At 41.1% G+C, this 26,082-nt stretch overlaps 1 protein-coding gene across 3 annotated transcripts in view; it reads left to right on the top strand.

The window, feature by feature from the left end:
* Positions 1–26,082, top strand: part of tln1 (talin 1) — a 75,101-nt gene that overhangs the window by 1,915 nt on the left and 47,104 nt on the right. For all 3 annotated transcript variants that reach the window (XM_068710411.1, XM_068710409.1, XM_068710410.1), the window contains exons 2-14: positions 14,292–14,359; positions 15,891–16,053; positions 18,201–18,298; positions 18,544–18,673; positions 18,819–18,971; positions 19,358–19,500; positions 21,141–21,268; positions 21,408–21,468; positions 21,826–21,930; positions 22,984–23,139; positions 24,792–24,893; positions 25,402–25,478; positions 25,887–26,067. In XM_068710411.1, coding sequence (XP_068566512.1) covers positions 15,924–16,053; positions 18,201–18,298; positions 18,544–18,673; positions 18,819–18,971; positions 19,358–19,500; positions 21,141–21,268; positions 21,408–21,468; positions 21,826–21,930; positions 22,984–23,139; positions 24,792–24,893; positions 25,402–25,478; positions 25,887–26,067 — 1,464 coding nt within the window. In that variant the 5' untranslated portion in view covers positions 14,292–14,359; positions 15,891–15,923. The remainder of the gene's footprint in view (positions 1–14,291; positions 14,360–15,890; positions 16,054–18,200; positions 18,299–18,543; positions 18,674–18,818; positions 18,972–19,357; positions 19,501–21,140; positions 21,269–21,407; positions 21,469–21,825; positions 21,931–22,983; positions 23,140–24,791; positions 24,894–25,401; positions 25,479–25,886; positions 26,068–26,082) is intronic.

Below are 26,082 nucleotides of genomic sequence, written 5' to 3'. Positions count from 1 at the left end.
TGCAGTGTTTTGGTGTCTGATAAACCTTTAAATGTTACTGTTACTCCAACTGGACTTCCTGGATTGTATTTCATTGTCTCACTGGTACCTTAAACAACACAGCCCCTGTGCTGGTGTAGGTTGTGACCCGGGATGTGTGTCGACACCATGACTGTGTACAGAGCCACTGAAAACGAATGTAACGAAGCTGCTAGCTCTGCTGTGGAGGCGTTGCTTTCAAAACCTCAATGGCTTTCGTTATGTAGAAGTGGTTTGTTAACATTACTTGGAGAAAAAAAAGGCACTTTATCTCACAACAGAGCTCACATACCGTCGTCTTGGGCTGGAGCTACATTGACGGGGAGAACAATCCGGATCTAATTAGGTGACAGTGATCAACTGCACAGTTTATGTTCTCTGTAATTAATCCAAAGTGCAAGGGACAGCATTGAGTCCTAAGGTTGGCAAAAGCGGTCCAGTCAGTCACAGTCAAGAGGACAAAAGGTCTCCATACAGGCAGAGGAGAGCCAGACACACACCATTGTGAAATGAGTTTGATAATCAACCAGTATATTAATTATGAAATAATGATCAGTCTGTGTGAGTTGAAGTTAGTTCCCAGTTCCTTCCCCGTACATGCTGCTCTCATATCGTAAGTTGTGAAATTGTTGTTGTAAATTGAGTAGGAAAACAAAAGAAAGTCGACACAATGGCACCAAATCACTTAAACTTGCCCTCACCTGAATCTCATGATTTCCTTTGCTACATTTAATATATGTGAGGTGACTAACAGTTTTGGGCTTCTTCTTTTTAGAAACTATCATCAGCTGATTTGTAACTGTTGCCAGCAGATTATTTGCAGATTTTTGCTGCAGCCAATAAATACAGAGCAAATCAGCACTCACAGGGTGAGTCAGTACACTTAAATGTAATCGGTTAAAAGGAAATGATCTGTTTCACAGGGAACCTTTAGATGAGAGCCTGGTCAACCAATCGGGCAGCTGACGTTATCGGCCGACATCAGCTTATCACAGATATTTGTGCCTCAGTGTTTGTTTGTCCCAATAAAGAACAAGCAATGTCTGTGGACAGTGGAAATGTGATATGTGCCAGGCTCTACTTTAAATAGGTAGGGATTAGTGCTGCCCCCTCTTAGTCCTTTACCCATTTTGTTATGCTTTTTCATGCTGAATGATTTATTTCCAGGAACCTTAGGAGCACATCTCTGGTTAACACAAGAGGTAAAGTTCTGCTTTTGTGTGATTCTTTGTAGAGAAGCTCAGTTTTACAGATTAGTGCATTAAATCGATTAGTCCACTAGTGTTAGACTTCGTGCTAGTCCACTAAGAATTTGTTTGGTTGAGCAAAGCCCTAGTAGAGGTATTAAGTTGTCAAAGATGAGTGGAGATGCTCTAATCGATCGGCCGGTGACCGGATTCAACTATTTGATCAGATCGACCGACCATGTCAGCTGACCTGCTTATCAGTCTCAGATGAAGCTGATTGTGCTCGGTCAAATTTACACGCATGCACTGCACGATTGTTTACGTGGCACGCACAACCGCACACACCGTAACCAGCTATTGTCACAACCACACAACCACAGGTTGAGTTCGGAATCACTTAGTCCTTCACGGCTCCTTACTCACCGTCCAGGGAGTTCTACGCAGATGACTATGTTGTGAGCTCATTGGCAAATTACCCTTTCAGAAACTACTTTCGCTGTCACACAATTGATGTGTGCCAGATCAACTTCGGGTGGTTGAGTTGAGTTGCCTCTTATGGAAATTCCCTGAGTAAATTCCTGTTCCCCAGGTAAACAGTGATGCAGTGTTTTTGTCCAGGGCTTTTATTGTGAAAGGTAAGAACAGAAGTAGTAAAGCGGTATGCGATGTTGTTGTCAATGTCAGGGCAATAAGCACATTTTCACAAACCAGTGAATGAATACAAAGTACTTTCTGACTGTTTGTGTTGTGGTGTGCTGCTCTGCTCACATGAAATCATCTTTGTGCCACAACTCCTGGATTTGTCTTAATTGGCTGCTCTCTCCTCCGACATTATTCCTTCAGTACAGTGCATGATGGTATATAGTGCTTGGTTAGTGGTCACTAGTTGTACACCACATTTCACCATGCGTTGTGGGACACTGTGAGTCCACTATATAGGCTATAATAATTCTCACTATACATTTGGACAGCACTACAAAAAGGTAAACTCGTATGCAGTCACCATATAGTGACCCAGCACCAGTGTTGGCGCTAGATTTAGTGACCTTTTAGCCCCCTTACCCACAATATTTCTTAAAAGCGTCTAGCGACAAATGTATTGACTTTGTCAGACCATCAGGGAGAAAGTGAGACATATATTCAAACATGTTATATTGTAATTCATTCCCATGCATGTCACAGTGAGCGGCTCTTCTGCCAACAGTGCAGGGGAAATGGATACTGATTCATAAATAGTTTTGTATTAATACATGAGGGCTGCAATGGATCATAAAACTCTGAACATATCTCAGATTTGACACAGATGGAATCAGCACAAAAGAAAAAGGGAGCAAATATAACTTTTAGCAAACCTTTTTGCCGCCAATACCAATTGCAGATCATTGGTGATCAATATTGTCTGATTCAGATTGTTTTTATTGATTGGTTTGGTTGTAGCAGCTGGTCTACAAGAATCCAGACTATTTCTTTTCATTACCGACCCAAAAATCATTTCAACGCCCTGAAGTCCGAGTAAACCATCAAACATTCTAAATGTTCTCCTGTTACTTTGTTAAAGTCATCTATAGTAGTTATTAGCATAATAAACACATATCAATTGATTATATTTGTATTGAGAAAATCATCTTGTCATTAGTATTTTTAATGATTGCTTAGAGCTTGTCTAAACAGGTCATAATTCATCTCTAATATATATTTAAGTTGCTGTAAAAACATCTGCTTCAAACAACTGGATTTATTCAACTTTCTCATTTTACAAGAACACATAATGTTAACATTTTAATTTACCTTCACCCAATACTCATTTCCACTGAATAGAGCCTGAATGCATCACAATGTAACTGAATGGAACCTCCGTACGTTAGCCGTTAGCGGTGGTGTTAGCCCTACTCTTACTTTATTTCCTCCTGTCAATTTCAACAGATTTGTTGTTCACAGTGTAACATTACTAGGGATCGGCAAACAGAAAGCATTAAAGGCGATCTCCTGATTGCATATTTTTACTGAATATCAGCCGATGTATCAGGAGTAAAACTTTATTTCCCACTATGATGGTGAACTGTAATTAATCCACGGTTGACATGCGTGAGGATCAACAAGGGTCCGTTCCACCACTATATAGTGACCTTTAGTGGCTGCTGATCCACCACCTCCACACACATTCAGCCTGTAGAGTAGGAGCCACGTTGGATTCATGGCCCACTCTCACACCAGTTAAGGAGACCTGCTTTTCATTCCAGTGTGCTGCAGAGAGACTGTGGTGTTTTCACTCAGCCATATTTGGTCAAGGCAACATGTGCTGCCACTCCAGCACAAGAAATTATTTGTTTTAGACTCAAGCCAATTCCCAAGCCTGTGTGCTGTCTGGGGAGTGGAGAAAACCACGAGAGCTCTCCGGTCTCCAGAGATACAAGCAGCTCAACCATCATCAGATCAGATGAAGCAGTCAAGCTGTTTGGAGAAAATAGATCCATTTTCAAAGAAGTCAGTGGTTTTGATGTTTGACCTGATTATTGTAGTGATGGACTTAAGGAGGCCCAGCTAATTACCAAGCTAAAGCTGTGAGATGATATGTGCACTTCTTCATGAACATTCAGGTTCCCATGAATCCTGCTGATTCATTCTGAGTCAGCAGTACTGACATTTGAAGAGCGTTCTGGTTTATTACACATGTGCATTGTTTTAAGGTAAGCGGTGGGCTTTCCTCTCATACTGAGACAGCAGCTGCTTGTCTGCTCACGTGTGAGGTGTGTCTCTGTAGCCACTGGCCCTTCTGTCAAAGATGGAGGAAACCCACTCTGTGAATGAAACACTGTGCATTGCTGGTGGTATCAAATAATTGTACAGTCGGGTGTTCATTGCAAAGGCTCAGAAGACAAGTTAATTCTCTATGATCTTAAATAAACTGTCCTAGAAGAATGTCTGCTGAAAGCATGTGTGTTGAGAACGGGCTGCATGTTTGACCTGTGCTGTTGCTGCTTGCAGCTTTCTGGAGAATCGCTCATACAAACAAGTAGACACTGAACACTGATCTTCCTCTGGTCCTCAGCAACATACCTCTCATGACATGTTGAGTCCCGGCTTCTCACACTAAAAGGGCCCCAAACAGCTTTAGATTTCATATGATATTTAGATATGACTAATATGGATTATGTTACTATTCTAACTCATTGTTCCCTGGAATAACTTGCCAGCCCTGACAAGACTACACTGTGAACAACAAATGTGTTGAAGTCCTGTTTGGCTAAATAACGAGCTAACAGCAAATGTGCGGAGGTTCCATTCAGTTCCATTATGGTGCATTCAATTGAAATGAGTATTAGGTGAGGGTAAATTATAACGTTATCATTATGTGTTCAAATGTAATCTTGTAAAATGTAGTTTCTGCTGACAAACTTGAATAAATCCAGTTGTTTGAAGGAGATGTTTTCACAGCAAGAAAGAGATATCAGAGAGAATTATTACCTGTTAAACTTCCTAATTTAGTGTTATAATACATCATTAAAATACACATGACAAGATGTATTTTCTTTTTATCAAAGCTAATATTTAAAGTAAAAATACAATCACTTATTTCCTCATCTTTAAATGATCTGTTTCTATGCAGATAACCACAATACATGACAGTAACAACGTTAAAGGATGACATTTAGAATTTGACATTATTTTTGTCCAATTGTTTGAATCTCTGTTGTTTTTATTTATTAATAGGCCTATATTTTTCAGTAAGTTTGGCTATTGGGTCAGTAAAACACCTTAGCCTTCAGCCTCTGTATGTAGCTGAAAAAGCCTCATGTCAAGCACTGCTGTGTACTTCTACTTCAAAGCAAAATCTTGTAGTACTACATTTACCAAACAGAGAACTAAGAGAAGAGAAAATAGAACAATTAAAATATGATGCATTATTATTTATGAAACTATCCAGAATAATATTAGAATTCTAAGCTCCACCTTGATCAGACGTTAAGTAAATTTAAGTACATTGTTCTGATAATTCCTCTTTTTCATTCTTCACTTGAAGTGAACATTTGAATGCAGGACGTTTACTGTGCGGTATTAATAGTTTTACTATTAATAGATAATAGTTTTGCTTTAGAGTTAAAGTTAGTATCAAGTCTAATAGTCTTACTCCCGGGGTACAATCAAGTCACAGCTGCTCACCGTCTCTCTGGTGAAATACTCCGGTTTGATTCTGCTTCCTGTGGGCTCTCTGCTGCTGTTGACTCCAGCAGAGGGAAGAGGAGTTTGGGTTTAACATTTATCCAGCATCCATGTGACCGTAGCAGACTTTATCCAGCATCCAGCAACAAAAGGAAGTGCAGGCCTGCTGTGGACGACATGCTGGGGTTCATCCCAAGTCTCTTGATTGCATCCATGGTTCCTTCACTTGCGTCTTGCGCAAGGAAACCATGTGAGGAGAGAGGAAACGAGGAAATATGTTTTAGAGAAATAAGATGCCCTTTCCTTTGTAGCGTCACGTGAAGCAACGTCTGTTTCTGATGACGGCGGATCAGCTGATCACAGCTGGATCAGCTGTCAGTCGGCTTCAACAGCTGGAGAGACTTCTGATAGAGTTTGTGTCTGTACACACTATTTGTACAGTGTTCTGCTTATAAGCACAGGACCAATTTCTACTGGCAGAATGAGTTAATATTATTTATTCATTATTTGAGTCTGTATGTTTTGAAATTCTGATTGTGAAGTCATTATTAATTAAACCAGAATATGATTATGGTTTCAATTAAACACTGGAAAGTATTTTTTTGACTCAAAGTTTCGGGGGAAATTGAAATGCTATAACTCATCAAACCCGACACTCAGCCTCACGTGACTGAATGAAATGATGATAAATTATGTAAAAAGTGTTTCTTCTTTCCAGCTCTGACTTTAATTGTATCCATAATAAAAGTTTTTGAGGGAAATATCAGATCATGAAAAGACAAATCTTTCTAATAAATGAAGAAAGTTGTTTGTGGTCATTTTGTTGTTCAGTCTACAATGAACATATATTTAAACCAGATGGTGAATCAGACAACTCTCATCTCATCTCATCTTCGACCGCTTATCCGGGATTGGGTCGCGGGGGCAACAGCTCCAGCAGGGGACCCCAAACTTCTGATCTGATCTGTTTTTACTCTGGTATGAAACTCCAGTGATATTTAGAAAGATCAGATCAGTCCAATCAGCTGCAGCGTCCAATCACATAACTTATGAATAATGAGGGGGCGTGTTGGTCGTTAAAACACTTCCGTCGCTCCTCAGAGCAGAAGTAAGAGCTTTGGGATGGCTGTCAATATGGCGGAGCAGAACAACTTCTGGTTCAAGCGAGGATCGAGGAAATGACAATTTAAGAGACTTTGGATGTATCCCTGAACTCTGTTCACAGAGCCCTGAAGCTCCGCCCCCACTGTTGCTCAGAGCGCTGTGTGTTTGTTTCTTCAAAGTTTATTAATATTGAATGTGTCATGGTACCAAATTTGACACGTCACTTCCTTTGGTTCACAGCAATACACCTGACAATTGTAACGTAGATGTGATGAATGGTTGTCGAGACATGTGAACAACAGACAGACAGGCAGACAGACAGAGAGACAGAGATAGACAGACCAATTCCTTGCTTTATAGTTGAATTAGTTTGAGCACCATTGCATCAGAGAGATGAAGAGGTGGAGGTACTCAGTCAAAATTCCTGTAAATAAATACAGGAAATGGCATATAGTGTATATTCCAAACAGCCTTGTTTTTGGTTGACTTCCTGGGAGTTGAAAGCGGTCTCAGAGTGGAGATGAGATGTTATCTTCCCTTTGCCACAGAATGTCTCCGTCTTCACATTCCTGTATTCCGTGGGGATTGGCTGCATTTAGTTCTTGTGCTGGCTGCCAGTGACATACTGTACGGCTGAATAAAGCCTCTCTCCTCTCTCTCTCTCTCTGTCTCTGTGCTCTCGTGCTGGTATTCCAGAGGAATGCACGTTTGAATTCCTCTGCTGGGCTGGAGGCAGCAGAGCAGCCATACAGTCCTGTACTCATGTTGCCCTACTAAATATATACCAGTAGCTAGTTTAAAGGATGTTGAAAGATATCTGTGTTTTTACAACTTAAAGTGCACAAAGCCAGAAATATGCATACACATTCTTTTTGTCAGACCTACAAAGTTGTACATTCGCCTGATTCTGTTTATAAATCTCGATCACTGTGGTCTCAGCTCTCACAGGGAGCCTTAAATGGATGGAGAAACCAGCCCGGTCCATCACTCAGTAGACCTGTGACCGAGAAGAAGCTGCGGCTATCAATGACTCTACCAATAGTTCAAGCCATTACTTGTGGATAAAAATACTTTTGCTTCATTAAGGAGTAATAGTAAACGTACAGAGAGAAAATAAGATGGAACAACTAATCTGGTTTGCTCACATTTTTGTATAGCTTAAATTGCTAAATGATATTATCTGTCAAACATGCACTAAACCTCCTTCAAACAACTGGATTTATTCAGGTTTCTCACCAAAAACTACATTTTACAGATTACATTTGAACACATCATGATACATACTTTACCTTCGCCTAATACTCTTTTTTTTTTTGTACTGGACATTAAATGAAGTTGTGTGACTACTTTTTTCCTGATACCACTATTTCATCATATATACACGTAATCCATCACTGTGGTGAAATGTCATAGAGAGATACTGATAATGCTCCATGTAGTATGCTCTGCTGACCTTTAGATACTTTGAACCCTTTGGATGTCAAAGTACTGACATGAATACTGTCTGATCACAGAGCTGTTGTGTGCTTCAAACTAGACTGTATGTGTCCAGCTGCTGCTGATCAAACCAACCTCAGTGCAGATGTGTGTGTTTCCTCACACACGCTGACTGTGACTGACTGAGGTTGTCTTCGTCCCAACATTGATGAATTCACACAAACGATGCGATGGATAAGTCCATCAGCTGCTTGGGCTGAGCGATGTAAACAATAGAAACACTGACGGCCATAGATGAAAACCTTCAGTATACTGTTGAAGTGACATTGATGGATAGAATAGTATCAACCAAGATCTACATACTAAGCTGCTTCTGCATAATGTATGCTGTAGAGAGATATGAGGTATTAAAACTTAGAGGTGCAACGGATCATAATATTCATGGTTCAGATCACGGATCAGCACAAAAGATAAAAGGGAGCAAATATAACTTTCAGAGAACCCTGATCATGTTTTTTTTTGCCACTGATACTAATTGATGATCACTGATGATCCATATTGTCAGATACAGATCTCTTTGTTGTTTGATTATAGCAGCTGGTCTTCAAGGATGCAGACTATTTATTTTTTACCATGTCTAAAAAATCATTTTTAAAGCTCTGAAGTCTGTAAACCATCAAAATTTTTAAATGTTATACTTTTACTTTGTTATAGCCATCAATCGTGGTTTTTTTTCTTCACAAACACAAATCTTGTCATTATTAGTTTTAATGATGTATTATAATCTGCTTAGAGCTAGTGTAAACAGGTGAAGAAAATCAAACATCAAGATATTGCGACAATATTGTTGTGTTGACTATCGGTGCTGTCACCAAGGTTTTGGATAAAAAGTCATTATTAATGTGGATATAATGCTCAGAAAATTAAGTGACATCAGTTTACTGTTATGCAGTCTTTAATGTACTATATCTAAGATCAATCTGGTCTTAGATATAGTAGAGGTATCTGGAGGTATCGATATGTTCTCAATATTTTGCCCTAAATGAGCTAATGCTCTAGTGCGGTTCTATATGATTTGAGGACTAGTGGGCTCGTATCACATTTGATTCATGATGAGTCATCAATAATACTGTAACATTTTACAGTAAGAGAGTGGAGACTGATTTAAATATAATACTAAGAAAGAGAAATTACTGAAACAGAAACAGGAAGAACTGTGCCCCCCCCCCCCCCTTTTTTTGCCAAACAAAAGACATGAGGGATTGTAACAGACCCTAGATCAGCTCCCTGTCTGTCAACATTTCATACTGTGAGTTTCATTAGAGTATAATTGACCGTCAGCAGGGTAAACACAGCTGCATCCAATAATATGAACAGAGGCTTACTGTCACTACATGTCCCAGCGCTGCACAACAAGAGACCTAACATGTTTGACTGAAGCAGAGGACTCCCTTAATCCAGGTTGATGTACTGGTGAGGCTCCTGGTGCAGGGTGTGACCGTGAGTCTGTACTGCAGCAGTTCAGGCAGCAGGGCTGGTGGGGCCACCATCACACCGGATGTTTGAGACGGTAGCGCTGTGAATACTCGGCTGCTCCGTGACCTCGTGGTCAACTGCTCTTCACCACAGCTTGCTGTACTTCTGCTAAGCAGCCTTATTGTCAGCTCTTCAGCTCTTCTTTACTGTCAGTGAAAGGAGAAGTGAGGACTTCTTCTACCTTTTAGTCGGGCTGTACCAAAAAGAGATTTTCTTTCTCCCATTTTTTGAGTGTTAACATCATAAAATATGACGACAGACATTTAAAGCTTCAAACCTCAATAGAAGCTTGGAATGTAAAATAACGGCATTCTGTACTTAGTGTGGGCAACAGATCTCCTGAAGATACAAAACCAAAGACAGCTGTGGTTGGTGTATTTACAGTCTGACTTATGTTACTACTCTGTAGTAATACAGTTAACATCACGGTCTTCTGCGCTGCAAAACAACAAGTAACACTGGTAACGTTTCTGCCATGTCTTCTGACCACTCAAAGCTCTTTAACACTACATGTCATCATTCATCATTCACACCCATTCACACACACTGATGACAGGAGCTACCATGCAAGGTGACACCTGCCCATAAGGACTAACTAACATTCATACACTGCAGGCACAGCCTAAAGTAATTTGGAGTGAAGTGTCTTGCTCAAGGACACATGGACAGAGCCGGGGATCGAACCACCGATCCTCAGATTGAAGGGTGACCCGCTCTAAGTCTACCACTCTGCCCCTGCTGTGGGGCAGAGTGGTAGACTTACATGTAGATGCCATAAACATCATATGAAGTAAAGTGCATTCAGTAAAGTTGTCAGTCACTATAGCTGGGTCCTTCTCTTTCATGTCTCATTCCTCCAGGTTCACTTTTCATAACTGGTGATGTTACTGTCTGTACGACTCTTGTGCTGTGGTGTCGTCAGTGACACACACAGGGATTGAAGGCAATTTAAAGGATATTTTAAATCCGTTTGAAACAGGATTTTGTTTTTGATGTATCGATGGTAGTCGTGACATATCGATACACTATTGTTTAAAAAAACTACAGCTGTTTCATGTCACATTCATATTTAATATATGAAATATACGTACAAATCGGACTCGATATTAGCAGTTATCCAACGAATCAGAGTCAAAACTTCCCTGATCACGTTTTTTTTGCCGCTGATACTAATTGCAAATCATTGATGATCCATATTAACAGATACAGATCTCTTTGTTGTTTGATTATAGCAGCTGATCTACAAGGATCCAAGATTTTTTACCACACCGTCCCTAAAATCATTTCAACCACTCTGAAGTCAGTAAACCATCAAAAACTGTAATTGTTGTCCTTTTACTTTGCTAAAGTAATTACTAAGTGTTTGTTTTTCTTTATAAAAACACACAATTTAAATTATGACGAAATAAAAGTTTGTATTTTTATGGATTCAAACAAATCTTGTCATTAATTTTAAAGATGTATTATAAGATGCTTAGATCTAATGTAAACGGGTCATAATTCCTTTCTAATATCTATTTCATATTAATGTGAAAACATCTTCAAACAACTGGATTTATTCAAGTTTTTCACCAACACTATAAGATTACACGTGAACACATGATAACGTTATAATTTACCTTCACCTAATATTCGTTTTCACTGAACAGAGCCTGAACACATCACAATGTAACTGAATGGAACCTCGGTCTGTTGGCTGTTAGCGGTGCTGCCACCTGTCTGTCAATTTAACCCTTCTTATATACAGTCTATGATTTAAATACTGACAATGGTACATTGGGAATGGTGACTAGAAAAGCATAAATGATGTCCTGATGTCATATTTGACCATCGGTGGATAAAGATGGTCAGTAAAGCCTTATTTCACACTGTGATGGTCAACGTTAACTGTGTAATTAATCCACGGTTCACATGCGTGCACATGCTGATCCGTACGGATCACCACTACTATTGATTATTTTCATTATCAATTCATTTGTTGATTATTTTCCTCCAATTTAGTGAAGCCAAAGAGAATGGCAACAGATTGGTCGGGTTGTCCGATAAGCTGCAGGAAGTGGTGGATAGACCGGATCACATGCTCTACTGATGAGCGGGGATAGCGGCTGTGAAAGTAGAACGTGTTGTTCTGGCATATTAAGATAAGAGGTTATTGTAATATTCCTCTGCGCTCTACAACAGAGCGAGGACTGACTGGAGGACAGGAGATAGACTATCTGGCTGCTGACAGGACAGGATGACAGTTGACTGCCGTCACTTTACAGCGTTAGTCTGGACCAAACTGACAGGAAGTGAAGTCGGCTAAGAAAGGTCTAGTGCGGATGATGTAGCTGCTAGGAGCCAATGTTTGCTGCTTGAACAGCTAGAATAGCACAGGTACACTTACTAATGTTAGTTAGCATGCAGTGCACTCACTAAGGTCCTGCAGAGGTCTGGTACCGGGTCTAGAAACACAAGCAGTGAGACTCGTAGAAGTGTGAAAATGAGAGTGATACTTCAGCGCGTCTGTGTACCGGCATGTACAACATCAGGAAACCTCAATAGAATGCTCTATTGTTCACCTTCTCAGGACCACCTGCCTGTGTTTGTTCAGTCATTTAGTGTTCAAAAGGAGTAATCAGTTGTTTGGTCACATTAAGGAAAGTGTGGTTTTAAGGTGTGGTGATGTGTGTCACATTAATTGGATGCTCACGTCATCCAAACAACAGAGTTTGTTCTTGTAGAAACTGTAACTCTGAAAACCGAGTGTGTTGACCGCCGGGTCCTGACCCCCTGTGACCTCAGTATGTACAGTGTTAACTATGCTGAAACTAAATAAGCATTACACACACACGTGAATTTTGGCTCATATATCTTTGTCAGAAACTTTCACATGTCAGCGTCAGCCTCAGAAGTGCAGAATCGGTGGACCTCTATAAACAGTACGTGTCAAAGCCATATTGTTATCACTGCTGCTATGCTACACTGTAAAAACCTGGAAGTAATGAGGCATATTTGGAAGTATACTTAATTAGTTTGTATGTTTAATCAAACTTCTATGGTTAACTTATTACTGTTACACAGCTGATAGTATTTAGTAATGCAGCCTTTAAAACCAGGAAAAAACAACACTGATGCCATATTACAACATCCTCAATCTAAGAAGATATCTAGTCTCGTACCACCATGTGCATATCATATCAATATATGCCCTGTTTCTAGTGTTTCCCTGCCAAGCTGAGTGTGATTGGCTGCTTTGGACTCTTCCTCATTGCTCAGTAATTACTGTTGTGTTTCAGCACTTCCTCTTTCAGTCAGGGTGGGGTGGGATTGAAGCCTTTGCAGTACATTTTCTCTCTTCTGACTTCAGACTAATCAAACTGGAAGAGTGGAACGGTGAAGTGGTTTTGGCTTTTTGGTCCTAAATGTTTTTTAATAATAAACTTTGGATGAGTCCCTCTTATCTCTCCTTAAGCCAAACTAACGGTCCTTCCATTCACTGCAGACAGGATACTGTGCTCCCAGCTGAGTCATAGCTGGGAGCATACAGACAGCTCAAATGCCCTTTTATGGCATCGACATGCTTTTTAAAACAGGAAATGACATCAGTTCATCGAGAGGGGATCTCACAAGAGCCCTGTCATACCAGAGTGAAGGAAGGTCTAAGTTTGTTGTTTGGTGGATGATTATTACTAAATCATTACTAAACAAAGCTAGAAGCAGAGCTGGGCAGCAGCGTGTTGAGCTCAATGACAGCAGTGAGCTGCTCCTGTTACAGCCACAGCCCTGAGCTGCATTCATACATGTTGCAGCAGAGAAATCCAGAGTCAGCCTGTCACATATTTGTGAGAAGTGACGTCAGGTAACATGGACTTGTAACAGAGCTGAGAGTGTTTTCTGCAGAAAAGAATGGCAATTGGACAAGTTGGGAGGATTTTTCCATTTTTTCACGATGAGTGACCTTTTTTTCTGAACTTTATTGAATTTCTAAACAGGTGATGATAAAGGACAACTCTAGCTTCAGTGCAAAGGCATGTTCACTAATTAATTTAGCAACAAAAAAATTATCTGTCATTACTTAAGTAATGACGAATCAAACTAAATCGAACTCTTGTCAAGAAAGTTAAGAAGTGCATTTTGAAAAAGTCTTCAACTATTCCTTTAAGTGATGATGGAGATTCTTGCATTGCATTTTAAGATCTAAGTGTTCCCCTTGCATTTTGATAGGAAGAGTTAGGCCGGTCACAGTAACTACTATCTGGACTTATTGTACAATACATGGACATGACCCAGCTGACTTTCTGGGTTGAAGCGGAGTGAGAGAGGAGTGTTGTTACCTCTATTGAACTGTAACAAAGGTCCTCATCACTGATAAACTGGACTGACGCTATATTGCCTGAGTTTGACTCTCTATACTTCTGTGTGCAGTTTATGTGAACAGTGACCGTTGCATTTTTAGTTTTGATTGGTTGGTTTTATTTATGTCTGAATATTCTTTAGAGTTAAAAGTTCATTGCTCTTTGAAAGGGTGTACTTGTATAATTATGCTATTATATTATCATTATATCTGTGGCATAAAATGGTCTTAAAATTACAATAATAATGCTTATTGCAATTATTTCTGGGACAATATATCGTCACGCAGAAGTAGTGACAATCCCGGGAACAGTGACCCCTTTTTAGCAGAAATTCTGTGAGGAAATGACACAATTGAAACTTCTTGCAAATAATGTAGGGATTGGTTGAATTTGTTTAAAATGTTGTTGCTGGAGGGTCTGAATATTGTGTTTCGATTGGTCATGAAAATGTAAGAGCATGTGTCACGATGAAAATGATTCTAACCTGGTCTGTTTCCTTTTCTTCCGCCAGAGACAAAACGACACAGTTCATCGTCTGACGGGGCAGGAGGGCTGTCACTAAACCCCCGTTTACATCAGGTATTTACTTCACTCACCTTCCTTCTAGTTTGAATAACTCCAGTGGAAAATACAGGGCTCTACACTAACTTTTAAAACCACTGATGGCAACCAAAGGCCAAAAAATGGGTTGCCAATTTCTCAAAATGCTTGCTTGTGTCAGTCTTCACAATCAGTTCTGGGGAATAGAGTGCCCTCCGTATTTTACTGGAAATGGCAGTTTCCCTGCTTGTTTGGTAGTTACTGGTACTACAATACCCAGCATTCATTTAGAGAGCCGTATCTTGAGATCTGATCCCCTCCCAGCAACCCGCCCCAGCTACATCCGCCTGTCATCAAGGAGAATAGGGAGGAACTGATAGTGGAACCGTGTCAGCAGGATGTGAGGGGGGGTCGGGGGGGGGGGGGGGGGGGGGGGGGGGGGGGGGTCATCTCCACACAACTTTGAAGACACACACTTTGTTTCTTTAACAAAACCTCACATGTCAGAATTTTTGTAATTGTTGGAGCTGGAAATGACTCAATGAGCACCACTTTTTCTAAATAGTAGTAATGAAATGTGAGTCTTCCACTTTGCTCATTGTTTCTGTTTCCACAGCCCACAACCAGTTTACTGTTTACCGGATCAGTCTCAACGCTCCTCATCTTCATTTCCAGCAGCAACAGACAGCTGTTTTCACACACACACACACACACACACACACACACACACACACACACACACACACACACACACACACACACACATACACACATACACACATACATTTGTAGATGATGGTAACATGTAGTGTGTCTGGACTGGGTTCCTCACAGTCCTCTGGATTCTTGTGTGCATGTAAATGTAACTGGTGTATCTCATTTCAAACTCAGCTTTACACTCTGTTCTGAGAAATCTGAAAAAGAGAATCCTTTCCATATCCCCTCAGTGCTGCGTCCGGTTCACTTGCCTGGCTCATTTTCTAGTACCCTACCTGTCACAGAAGTCGTCAGCCACCTGCTACTTACAAACACATGTTGTTAGCAACAGATTAGGGACATTGTTTTAAGGGTATAATATGCAGGAATGTGCTAAAAACCAAAGATGCTGATACAACAATAATCCTTCCTCATCATCACTTCTGATGTGTGTGTGGTGGTGTCTTTTCTCTTCTCTTCTTGTTCTGCTGTGTTCGGGGCGTCAGCAAAGAGCCTTTGATCTTTTTACTTTGTTATAGTCATCTATCATGTTTGTTTCTTCATATGACCACAATTCTAATGATTAGGCAAAAAAAGATTTTTATGGATTAAAACAAATGTTGTTATTATAGTTTAATGATGTATTATAATCTGTTTAGAGGTAGTGTAAACATTTCATAATCCATCTCTAATATCTATTTATGTTGTCCCCTGTAATAACATCATCTGCCAGCATGTGATCACATGTACAGCGTGGTTGAAGACTTTGGGTAGGGTCAGAACTGTTGGTGTGGTGTGGTGTGTGAATGTGATATTGCCACGGGCCACAGTCCTGTACACTTGATTTGTCTTAACTGCTTTATTTGTCATGTAGCTGTGAGTCGGGCGCAGGAGCAGAGCAGCAACCATGGTGGCCCTGTCCCTAAAGATTGGTGTGGGGAACGTGGTGAAGACCATGCAGTTTGAGCCCTCCACCATGGTGTACGACGCCTGCCGTATCATCAGGGAGAGAGTTCCTGAGGCGCAGCTCGGACAGCGTGAGTTCTGGCTCCTCCCACTCACCACACAGATAACACTACACCAGTTAGAAGGCGCCCTGCTGTCTTTCTGGACAAAATGTGTGGAAATGTTACTGTGATCTCCATATTTAAACAGTACTGCTTCTTCCCCTCTCTACGAGGGCCGGCTTATCACCCCACCTCTCAGTGTGGCTCTTCTGAACAACTATTAGCACTTTGTGTGAACAAGTTGTTTCCTAGCAGAACCCAACCCTTATCCGAGCCCTCTGGTTGCTGGGTTGCAGATTGTTGCTTTAGATCAGTAGTTCTCAAACTTTTTCTGTCACGCCCCACTTTGGAGGAAGAAAAATGTTCATGGCCCACCGCCCCAACAAAATTGTAACAAAATGGAAAATGGTTCATGTTGAATTTTTATTGAAATAACAACATTTTGTGACTCCTCCATCTGTGCTTTTTCAAATAATAGAATAAAGAAAATTGCAATCACTTTTAAGTAAACCAGATTGCTCCATCAGACAAAAACAAATAAAATGTGCAATCACTTTGTTAGAACAATGCAAATAAAGTTCTATCTGTGCAAAAAAGAACTAATATTTGGCAAAAATAGCTTATTGTGGCTGCAATTAACCTGTTTTGCACTGAATATCTTTTCAAGATAACAATAAAGTACAACCTGTGAAAAACTAAACAAAACAAGTTCAAATATTTGGCAATAAAGAGTTTTACTGAGTTTTACACTGCATATATTTTCAAAATAACAATGATGTGCAACCTGTGCAAAACAAAACAAAATTAGTGCAGATATGTGTGAGCCATCAAGTTTTATCAGTATTAGCGGCTGCAATGAGCCTGTTTTCCACTACAAATATTTTTTAAACGGGGTTGCAGACTTCATACGGCCACTCTCAATTCATGCTCAATGTTGAGCTTAGATCTGTATTTTGTTTTGAGAGAGGCAACAGCAGAAAAGCCGATCTCACCGAGGTAGGATGTGGCGAAGGAAAGCAGAATGCCCACAGCCCTCTGTCCGATGAGTGGATCTCACATGTGAGTCACCAAGGATCTTGGCCATCACGCATGCGCAAGCGTAACCTGTTAACGGCGTAACGTAAACATTTACACGAAAGTACAAGCATTTCGCCATGTATTTATCAATGACTTAGTTTTATGTCTGTGTACTTTGTACTTTTGTAATTTGTGAAGTTCTCAATAAAATTCTGCATTTCCCCCTGCGCCCCACCTGTAATACCACTGCGCCCCACTATAGGGGCGTGCCCCACAGTTTGAGAAATACTGCTTTCGATTAAGAAGCAGCATTACTGTCAGACTGACTGCTTCCTGTCATTGTGTCCACCACTCTGGAAGTTTGAAAACTAAAGTTTGATAGGTAAACACAATTCATTTTCTTATTGAAGTTTTGTTATGAATAACTTGGCCTGCATTCTGATTAGGAATCATAGTGACTGTGCGAGAGCTGTCATAGCAATTCTCTTCATGCTAATAATAACAACGACAAAAAAGACTTTATCGGTCAAAAAGTCCAAAAAGTGTCAAAGATACCAAAACACAATCATTTTCCAAAGACTGTGAACATGGAAGATAGAGCAAAACATTGAAGTGTGAATTGGTAGAAGAAGGCAGGAGAAGATGTCTCAAAGCAGATGAAAAGTGGCCGTGCTACCTTTGGCTACTCAATTACAGGCTCTGCAGAGGAGAACAGCTCTCTGCTCCATAGATGCATCAGCTGGTGAGCATGCAGAGTTATGTCTCATTACATAAGCCGTTTGAACAGTAGCTCTCCACGCCATTGTACATTTAGAAAGACAAAGAGCTAGGGCCTGTATCTGTGACTTTCACTAATTCAACAGCTTGTTTCTACTCTGCAACATGTGACGTGGTTCAGTTCTTCTGTCTTACACTCAACAGACAAGTGTTTGCATTTAGAACAGGGTGACCTGAAATGTTTGGAGCAGATGTGTTGAAACAGAACCACTGACATAGTTAACATGGACAGGGAAGCTAGTGCACTGTTCTAAAAGTTACATCCAAGTACTTCAAATAATAATAGTACTAATAGCTCACTAGTGGCCTAACATCCACATGTGCATGTAAGCCAAGAAGCACACGTCCAGTGACTCACACAGTGTTTCTATTTCCTTCTGCAGCCAATGACTATGGGCTGTTTCTGTCTGATGAAGACCCAAAGAAAGGCATCTGGCTGGAGGCAGGAAAGGCCCTGGACTACTACATGTTGAGGAATGGGGTGAGTCACTCTGCACACCACTCAAATACTTCACTTTTAGCAGACAGCAGCCTCCCATACAGAGACCTAGCTTAGCAACGTGTAAATAGTTGAATAGCTGCCATGTGACTATTCTCACCCGGGTGTAAATCGACACTCCGATGTCAGAGTCAGTCTTGGTTTGTTTCAGAGTGTTGTGGCTAATACATCCAGCTTTTTTACATCTGGTAACACAGAACTCCTGACCTGTCTCTTCTGTCTGTCAGGACACTCTGGAGTATAAGAAGAAGCAGAGGCCTCTGAAGATCCGCATGCTGGACGGCACGGTGAAGACCGTCATGGTGGATGACTCCAAGATCGTCAGTGACATGCTCATGACCATCTGTGCTAGAATAGGTCAGCTCTGCCACGCAGCGCTCACACGTCACCTGGACAAATATTGTCACTGCTGGTTAATGCCTGTGTCTAATTCAGTCCTCAACATGTGCTTGGACTGCAGGGTGAAATTGGAAGTAAATGCGGTAACCCGTTTGTTCAACAGGCATTACAAACTATGACGAGTACTCGCTGGTGAGAGACATTGGCGAGGAGAAGAAAGAGGAGACCATGGGCACCCTGAAAAGAGACAAGACTCTGCTGAGAGATGACAAGAAGATGGAGAAGCTGAAGCAGAAGCTCCACACAGATGATGAGTGTAAGACCAACACCAGCCCCCACTCTCACCTCATGGCCTGTAGTAGAGACTGACCAACAGTGATGTGGTTTCCTCCCGTTTGTGTTGGATGACACAGCTTTGTTGGCTGTGAGGATGTGAATGCATTCTTAATATTGTGTTGACAACTTGACTAGTCGCCTCCTGTGGCACACAGCTGGCTAATAAATCTCTTCCTTTGTGCTTGGCCTCTGTACAGTGTGAGTTGGCAACATAAATAATAGACCAGAGGATATATTAATATGTCAATCAAACATCCCCTGTAACATTATACAAACCAGGTTTCTAGAAAACGTCAACACATTTCACAGAGGGTCCAGGGACCAGCGAGCCTTTGCCGGTCCTGAGTCTGTTTATGTTTTCCTCAGTGAACTGGTTGGACCACGGCAGGACGTTGAGGGAACAGGGTGTGGAGGAGACGGAGATGTTGCTGCTGAGGAGGAAGTTCTTCTACTCGGACCAGAACGTGGACTCCAGAGATCCCGTCCAGCTCAACCTGCTCTACGTACAGGTGCACAAACTACTTGATAGCCCTTGTAAATCTCTCTGAAGCTTGCCAGTCGGTCAGCAACGGTCAGCAATCACTTTCCTTTTGCTCCTTCCTCATCAAAGGGTTTTTAAATGAATCAGGGCTCCTTGTATTTGAAATATTCAATTCTGCATTCACAATTTATTACATTTTTCAAATCTCCCATTTTAGAAAGTTCTTATTTGAGAGGTGGATATGTTTGTGCAGTACTTTTCCTTCAGTACTTTTTCATCAAATACAAGCTGATAATTATATAAAAGGATAAAAGGAACGTTTTCCTTGAACGATATCTTTGGGGGCACATGTAACACAACTTTATGAACAGGTTAACAGATAGATTAGAAGCTGTTCAAGGTGGAAGAACCAGGCAGTGAAGGCCATTGACCTAATCACAACGACAGTGTAGGGTAAAAACTCCTACAGGTGCTGAATGAAAAAGTAAACTGTGGGAAAAAAACAGACAAAAGATCCCGTCAAATCTCAAACTGGACCAATCAGAGCAGAGCTGGACAACAGTGTGGGGGACATAGGGGACAAAGTGTTCCTCCAACAAATCCAAACATATACAGGCTGTGATGGTGATTGGACGATGCCTGACGAAGATGGAAATGCTGCTCTATTAAACAAAGATGTCAGTCTTTTGTCTGTTTTTTAACCCAATCAGAAGCAACATTACTGAATACAGGAACGAATGGAATTCAGCTGTAATGCTCCTTAGAAAGAAAAAGTCATATGTATCTAACGCAACACAATGTTCTCACACTCAACATTCAACCTACTTGCTTTTATATGTGTGCTTGTTCATTTGTACGTAGGATGAGTGTGACTTAAATAGGAACCTTTTCTCTGTTCACCATTGAATAAGCGTTAAGTTACTTCGTCCAATAGGAAGAGCCTTAACCAAGCTCCAGCTGAAACCAGCAGCCTATCAAATGAGTCTTAATGCGCCATTTTTCCTTCCCGACAGAGATTCCATACCTGGACTTGGATTTGTTAAAAACACATATACTATATAGGCCTTTCTATTATTGTTATTGTTCGACAGCTATACTGTATACTCCTAACCCAGTAGGAATGTGATACGATGGCTATCATTGTTGTATGGCCTGGCTCATAGAACTTTTCTTTTCTTATCTAGTTTGACAATCTTGACAGTAAAAAAATATTGCTGACATTTTGTTAGCTCGGGCTAACGTTCTCTGCGAGCACCGGCCTGATAGCTATCGAGCATTTGCAACCCTCAACAGAGATGAGAAAGAATTGAGATGGCTCAGGCCTCAGCTACTTCCATCATTGATTTTGTGTTGTTCTTGTGTAGCGTAAACGAGCTGATGAATGGTACGAGAACCTGATGTCGGTTCGGTGCATAGACGTACTCACAATACCTTGATCCAGCATTTTAGCCTGTATCGGAGGCATTTCTGATACTGGTGTTGGTGTCGGAACAACTGTGCTACTGAGGACGCTGCACTGACATCTGAAAACCATGGACTCCCTCCAGCCAGTCACAATCAAATATTCTCCACGGCTTGGAGAATATTTGATTGATGTTTTTCTCGTACAAGTAGTTTTCAGTTTTTCTCCTGATTGTTGTTTGATGACATCCTGACGTGTGTGGACAGGCCCGTGATGACATTCTGAATGGATCTCATCCAGTCTCCTTTGATAAGGCCTGTGAGTTTGCTGGCTATCAGTGTCAGATTCAGTTCGGTGACCACAACGAGACCAAACACAAGCCTGGATTCTTAGAGTGAGCACTGCCTTCTTATTCACAAGTTCACTGTTTTCTTTTTGTTACATCCATTATCGTTTGACATTTCTGTCTTGAGTGGGCTTCTTGAAATGGTCCAGAGGCTTGTTGGACCCTAGTTGAACTCTTTCCCCTTCAGTTTAAAGGAGTTCCTGCCCAAAGAGTACATCAAGCACAAAGGGGAGAAAAAGATCTTCCAGGTAAGAGGAGACTACATGTGGGCATTCTCATGATCGTTTAGCTTGAACATACACTCTGATTTAGCTTACAATGTTGAAAGTGAAACTCACATTATTGAGTTTCAAAATGTCAGAGGCTTTGAGATTTGGGGGAGGTATTGCAAAGCTCTATCTTAAACTTATGTTTAGCAAAAATGTAACAGTCTTATTGAAATCAGGAAATGCTGTTTTATACAGGACAGCTAAAAAATTAAGCAGCATCACACATTCATTAGTCATGAGATGCCACAAATATATGAGAGATGACTTGGGTTTGCCTTTAATGCTACTGTACACTGAGTCGATCTGCTCCTCTGATTGTGTCTCTTGTCTCTGCAGGCACACAAAAACTGTCAGAACATGACCGAGATCGAGGCCAAAGTCAGCTACGTGAAGCTGGCCAGGTCTCTAAAAACCTACGGAGTGTCATTCTTTCTGGTCAAGGTGAGAAGAAAGCTGACACTCAATGTCTCTCATCAAAGAAGTGGAAATAGGTCGTCACTGTTTGAACTTAGAAGCAGTCGACATCACAGCATGTTATGTGTAGAAATTGATACAGTTTCTATAGAAAGAGCCGCTTATGTTGCTCAATAGCATCTAGTGCTGCATTGAAAAGTAAAACATACGGTTTGAATCGTATCACGGAACAGAGTCACAGATCGGATCAGCACAAAAGAAAAAATGGAGCAGATATAACTTTTGGAGATCCCTGATCTTTTTTTTTTTGCTGTTGATACTAATTGCAGATCATTGATGATCCATATTGGCAGATCCATATTTTTTGCCACCATCCCAAAAATCATTTCAACCACTCAAACCATCAAAAAACTAAAAATGTTACTTTTACTTTGTTATAGTTATTTATAGTGTATTTTTTTTCTTCATAAAAACACACAATTCATATGATAAGGAAATAAAAGATTGTATTTTTATTGATTCAAATAAATTAGTAGTAGTTTTAATGATGTATTATAATCTGCTTAGAGCTAGTGTTAACAGCTCATAATTCATCTCTAATATCTATTTATGTTGCTGTGAAAACGTCTCCTTCAAACAACTGGATTTATTCAAGTTTCTCACCAACACTACATTTTACGAGATTACATGTGAACACATCACGATAACGTTATAATTTACTTTCACCTCTTTTTCGCTGAACAGAGCCTGAAGGCATCATAATGTAACTGAGCAGAACCTTTGTTCTCCTCCTTTCAATTTAAACACTGATTGGTTGTTTACAATGTAACATTATCAGAGATCAGAGACTAGAAAAGCATAAATGATCATGTCAGGTTCTCTGTGATGTTGATTCCCAGGAACCTAAAACTGTTCAGATCCACTGATGAAGTTACAGTTCATGGATAATCAGATTTGAGGTTTACAGGATGTGTTTTGTAGACATGCAGCAAAACGTTTGTATCAGAAAATGAAATATATTAACAGTGCTGGTTTATTTCCAGTAAGGACATTCTAACAGTTTCCTTGAACGTCCTGCAGGAGAAAATGAAGGGCAAGAACAAACTGGTGCCTCGTCTGCTGGGTATCACCAAGGAGTGCGTGATGAGGGTGGACGAGAAGACCAAGGAGGTGATCCAGGAGTGGAACCTGACCAACATCAAACGCTGGGCCGCCTCTCCCAAGAGCTTCACCCTGGTGAGTTCACACGTCGTTGAGTCTGAAGCTGCTGGAACGTCAGCTGCATCACATGTTTACTTCTCAGTTCACTTTCCAGCCCTCACCTATGCTAACGCAGTTTGTGGAGTGTGAGAACATGACATGATGGATTTGAGTGCAGCTGAAATGCGAGTTTCCCTCGCAGCGTGTCTGGACTCAGCTTGTACCGAAGCGTGATACGCTCGCTGTGGCTGCATATGATCCCCGTCGTAACGTTAACTGAAGGGCACGACATGTGTGGTCATGCAAGTGCTTAGAGAGCAAATACCAAAAATCTTTACATTTGTTTTGTAGCTGTAGCATGTTGTGGTGTTGTTGGAATCAAAATGCACTCCACCACTGTACTACATGATTTCAAATCCCATGTGCAAGTTGATGTGAGCGTTGAATCTCTTTGCTTGAAGAATAGTACAATGTCAGGAATCTTGCTTGGTTAGGAACTCAGACCTACATGTTCACAGCTGTGTGAAGACTATTTAGAAAACTGATTCAGATGTCTCAAGGACTGAAGGATTGTCGTTGAAAGATATAGAAAAACTTCCAGGTGGTAACCTGTCTCTTACCCGGGCTCCAGTCAGCCCAGAACCGTCAGAAGAATCAGCTTAGAAAATGGATGATTTGACAGATTGTTATTCCACACTGCTTTACCCCAATAGTTTGTGCCAAAGTTGACAAAATGTACTTGCCCTTAAAAGTGCAGTCAGCAATTATATCCCTTTTTTTTTTTTTTTTAATTCAGTAAATATCTGCTCTCGGTCCACTAGCTGTCAGTTCTGTGTGTGCGCTGGAAAAAAGCTGGTGTTCATACACAGCCCTGGCTCTGTAATAGGGAAGCTAACACTATTCCAGCCAATCAGCAACAGGGACGTTGGAGCTTGTGCCCAGGACGGAGGAAAGGCCATGGATGTATGAAGTGAAAGGCAGCAGGAGCGAGAGGGATGGTACATCTGGAGGCGGGTTTGTTTGGGTGTCAACAATTTTTCTCTAGAATCACAGACTTCACCTTTAATCCAGCATTCATGTAATCAGATAAGAGTTTTTTGAAGAAGGGCAGAGTAATTATGAGCCATAGATTTACACTCCTGACTGCTACTGCTGTGGTCATTTGTTCACAAGAGAAACACAACATACAGCTTTGTAATGAATGTACAGCTGGTGGTTTGAAGGAGACGTGTTGGAGGGGATAACTACATCAACTCCAAGGCACTGCAGTGATCCATCTATGATCCAGCTGTGATTCACCTTTGACCAACCTTTGACCCAGCTGTGATCCACCTTTGACCCAGCTGTGATCCACCATTGACCCAGCTGTGACCCAGCCATGACCCAGCTGCGATCCACCTTTGACCAACCTTTGACCCAGCTGTGATCCACCTTTGACCCAGCTGTGACCCAGCTGTGATCCACCTTTGACCCAGCTGTGATCCAGCTGTGATCCACCTTTGACCCAGCTGTGATCCACCTGTGACCCAGCCTTGACTAACCTTTGACCCATCTGTGATCCACCTTTGACCTAGCTGAGAGGACCAAGATGCAAATGAGGGAAACAAGGACACTTTTAATACCAATGAGAATTAACTGCCTGTATGTGTTAATCTTTTCATACCATGTTGTCCTTTTTCTGCTTTTAGGACTTTGGAGACTACCAGGATGGTTACTACTCTGTGCAGACCACTGAGGGAGAGCAGATAGCGCAGCTTATTGCCGGTTACATCGACATCATCCTTAAAAAGGTAACAGTCAGCATTGCTATGAGATCAACATTATACTGAACAATAGTAACATGTTTTAGTTGAGGGTTACTAACTTGACTTTTCTCTCTTCGTTTGTCTGCTAAAGTTGGATTCCTTAATTGTTAGAAAAATAATACGTAAAAGGGCATCTAGGAGCTTTGTTGTGAATGGAAATTGCTCAACTTTTGTTCTCTTGTTTTTTTATATCTAGAATATATTGAAAATCCATAATCCTATTCTGTCTTCTGATCCATTTTATGTTCAGTGATTAAGAATATCAATGACTGTTTAGTGAGTGTTTTTGATCTCCAGATATGGAGGTTACATTGTTTACATTTGTTTATTGTCCACTGTTGTGTTATGAGAGATGAAATCTGTCCGGTGTCGTCAGATGTAACATACAGGTTTATTAGCCTGCCTGTCCAACCTTTCTTAAATCAGGAGTCCTTTAAAATGACATTTTGTATGATCCACTGTGTTCACTGGAGTCTTTACTGTCTTTTAACAGAAAAAGAGCAAAGACCACTTTGGCCTGGAGGGAGATGAAGAATCCACCATGCTGGAAGACTCTGTGTCACCCAAAAAGTATGTGTGCTTCCAGATATTGTATGTTTTCAGCAGTTGTAGACATAAAAATTGCTCCCATAGCTGTGCCTACGGTGTGTGAATGTTAGATAGTCTGATGGGCAGGTGGCATGGTAGCCCCTTCCATTAGTGTGTGAATGGGTGAATGATGACACGTAGTGTTAAAGCGCTTTGAGTGGTTGGAAAGACTAGAAAAGCGCTATACAAGTACAAGTCCATTTAACATTTACCATATTGATATGCATAATTTTTATAACCCAGAAAGACAAAATGCTAATACACTGATCGGGCTGTTAGTATGTGCTCACAGTCAGTGAGTGCTTGGGCAACTACCTCTGCTACCCAATTCTCCTGGAGGAAACCCTTTAACATTGAAGTGAGTTCTCCTTTTCTTTTCTTTCTCTCCAGGTCCACAGTGCTGCAGCAGCAGTTCAACAAGGTGGGCAAGGTGGAGACAGGCTCAGTGGCCCTGCCAGCCATCATGCGCTCAGGAGCTGGAGGTCCAGAGAGCTTCCAGATGGGCTCCATGCCTCAGGCCAAGCAGCACATCACCAGTGGACAGATGCACCGAGGTCACATGCCCCCACTGGTAAAACAAATATCA

Source organism: Cebidichthys violaceus, unplaced genomic scaffold (genome assembly GCF_023349555.1).
Source record: "Cebidichthys violaceus isolate CVI_PGR_0920_01 unplaced genomic scaffold, fCebVio1.0.p SCAF_152, whole genome shotgun sequence".
NCBI lineage: Eukaryota > Metazoa > Chordata > Actinopteri > Perciformes > Stichaeidae > Cebidichthys > Cebidichthys violaceus.
The sequence above is the reverse complement of the archived record's forward strand: the minus strand, read 5'-3'. Positions and strand labels throughout refer to the sequence as shown.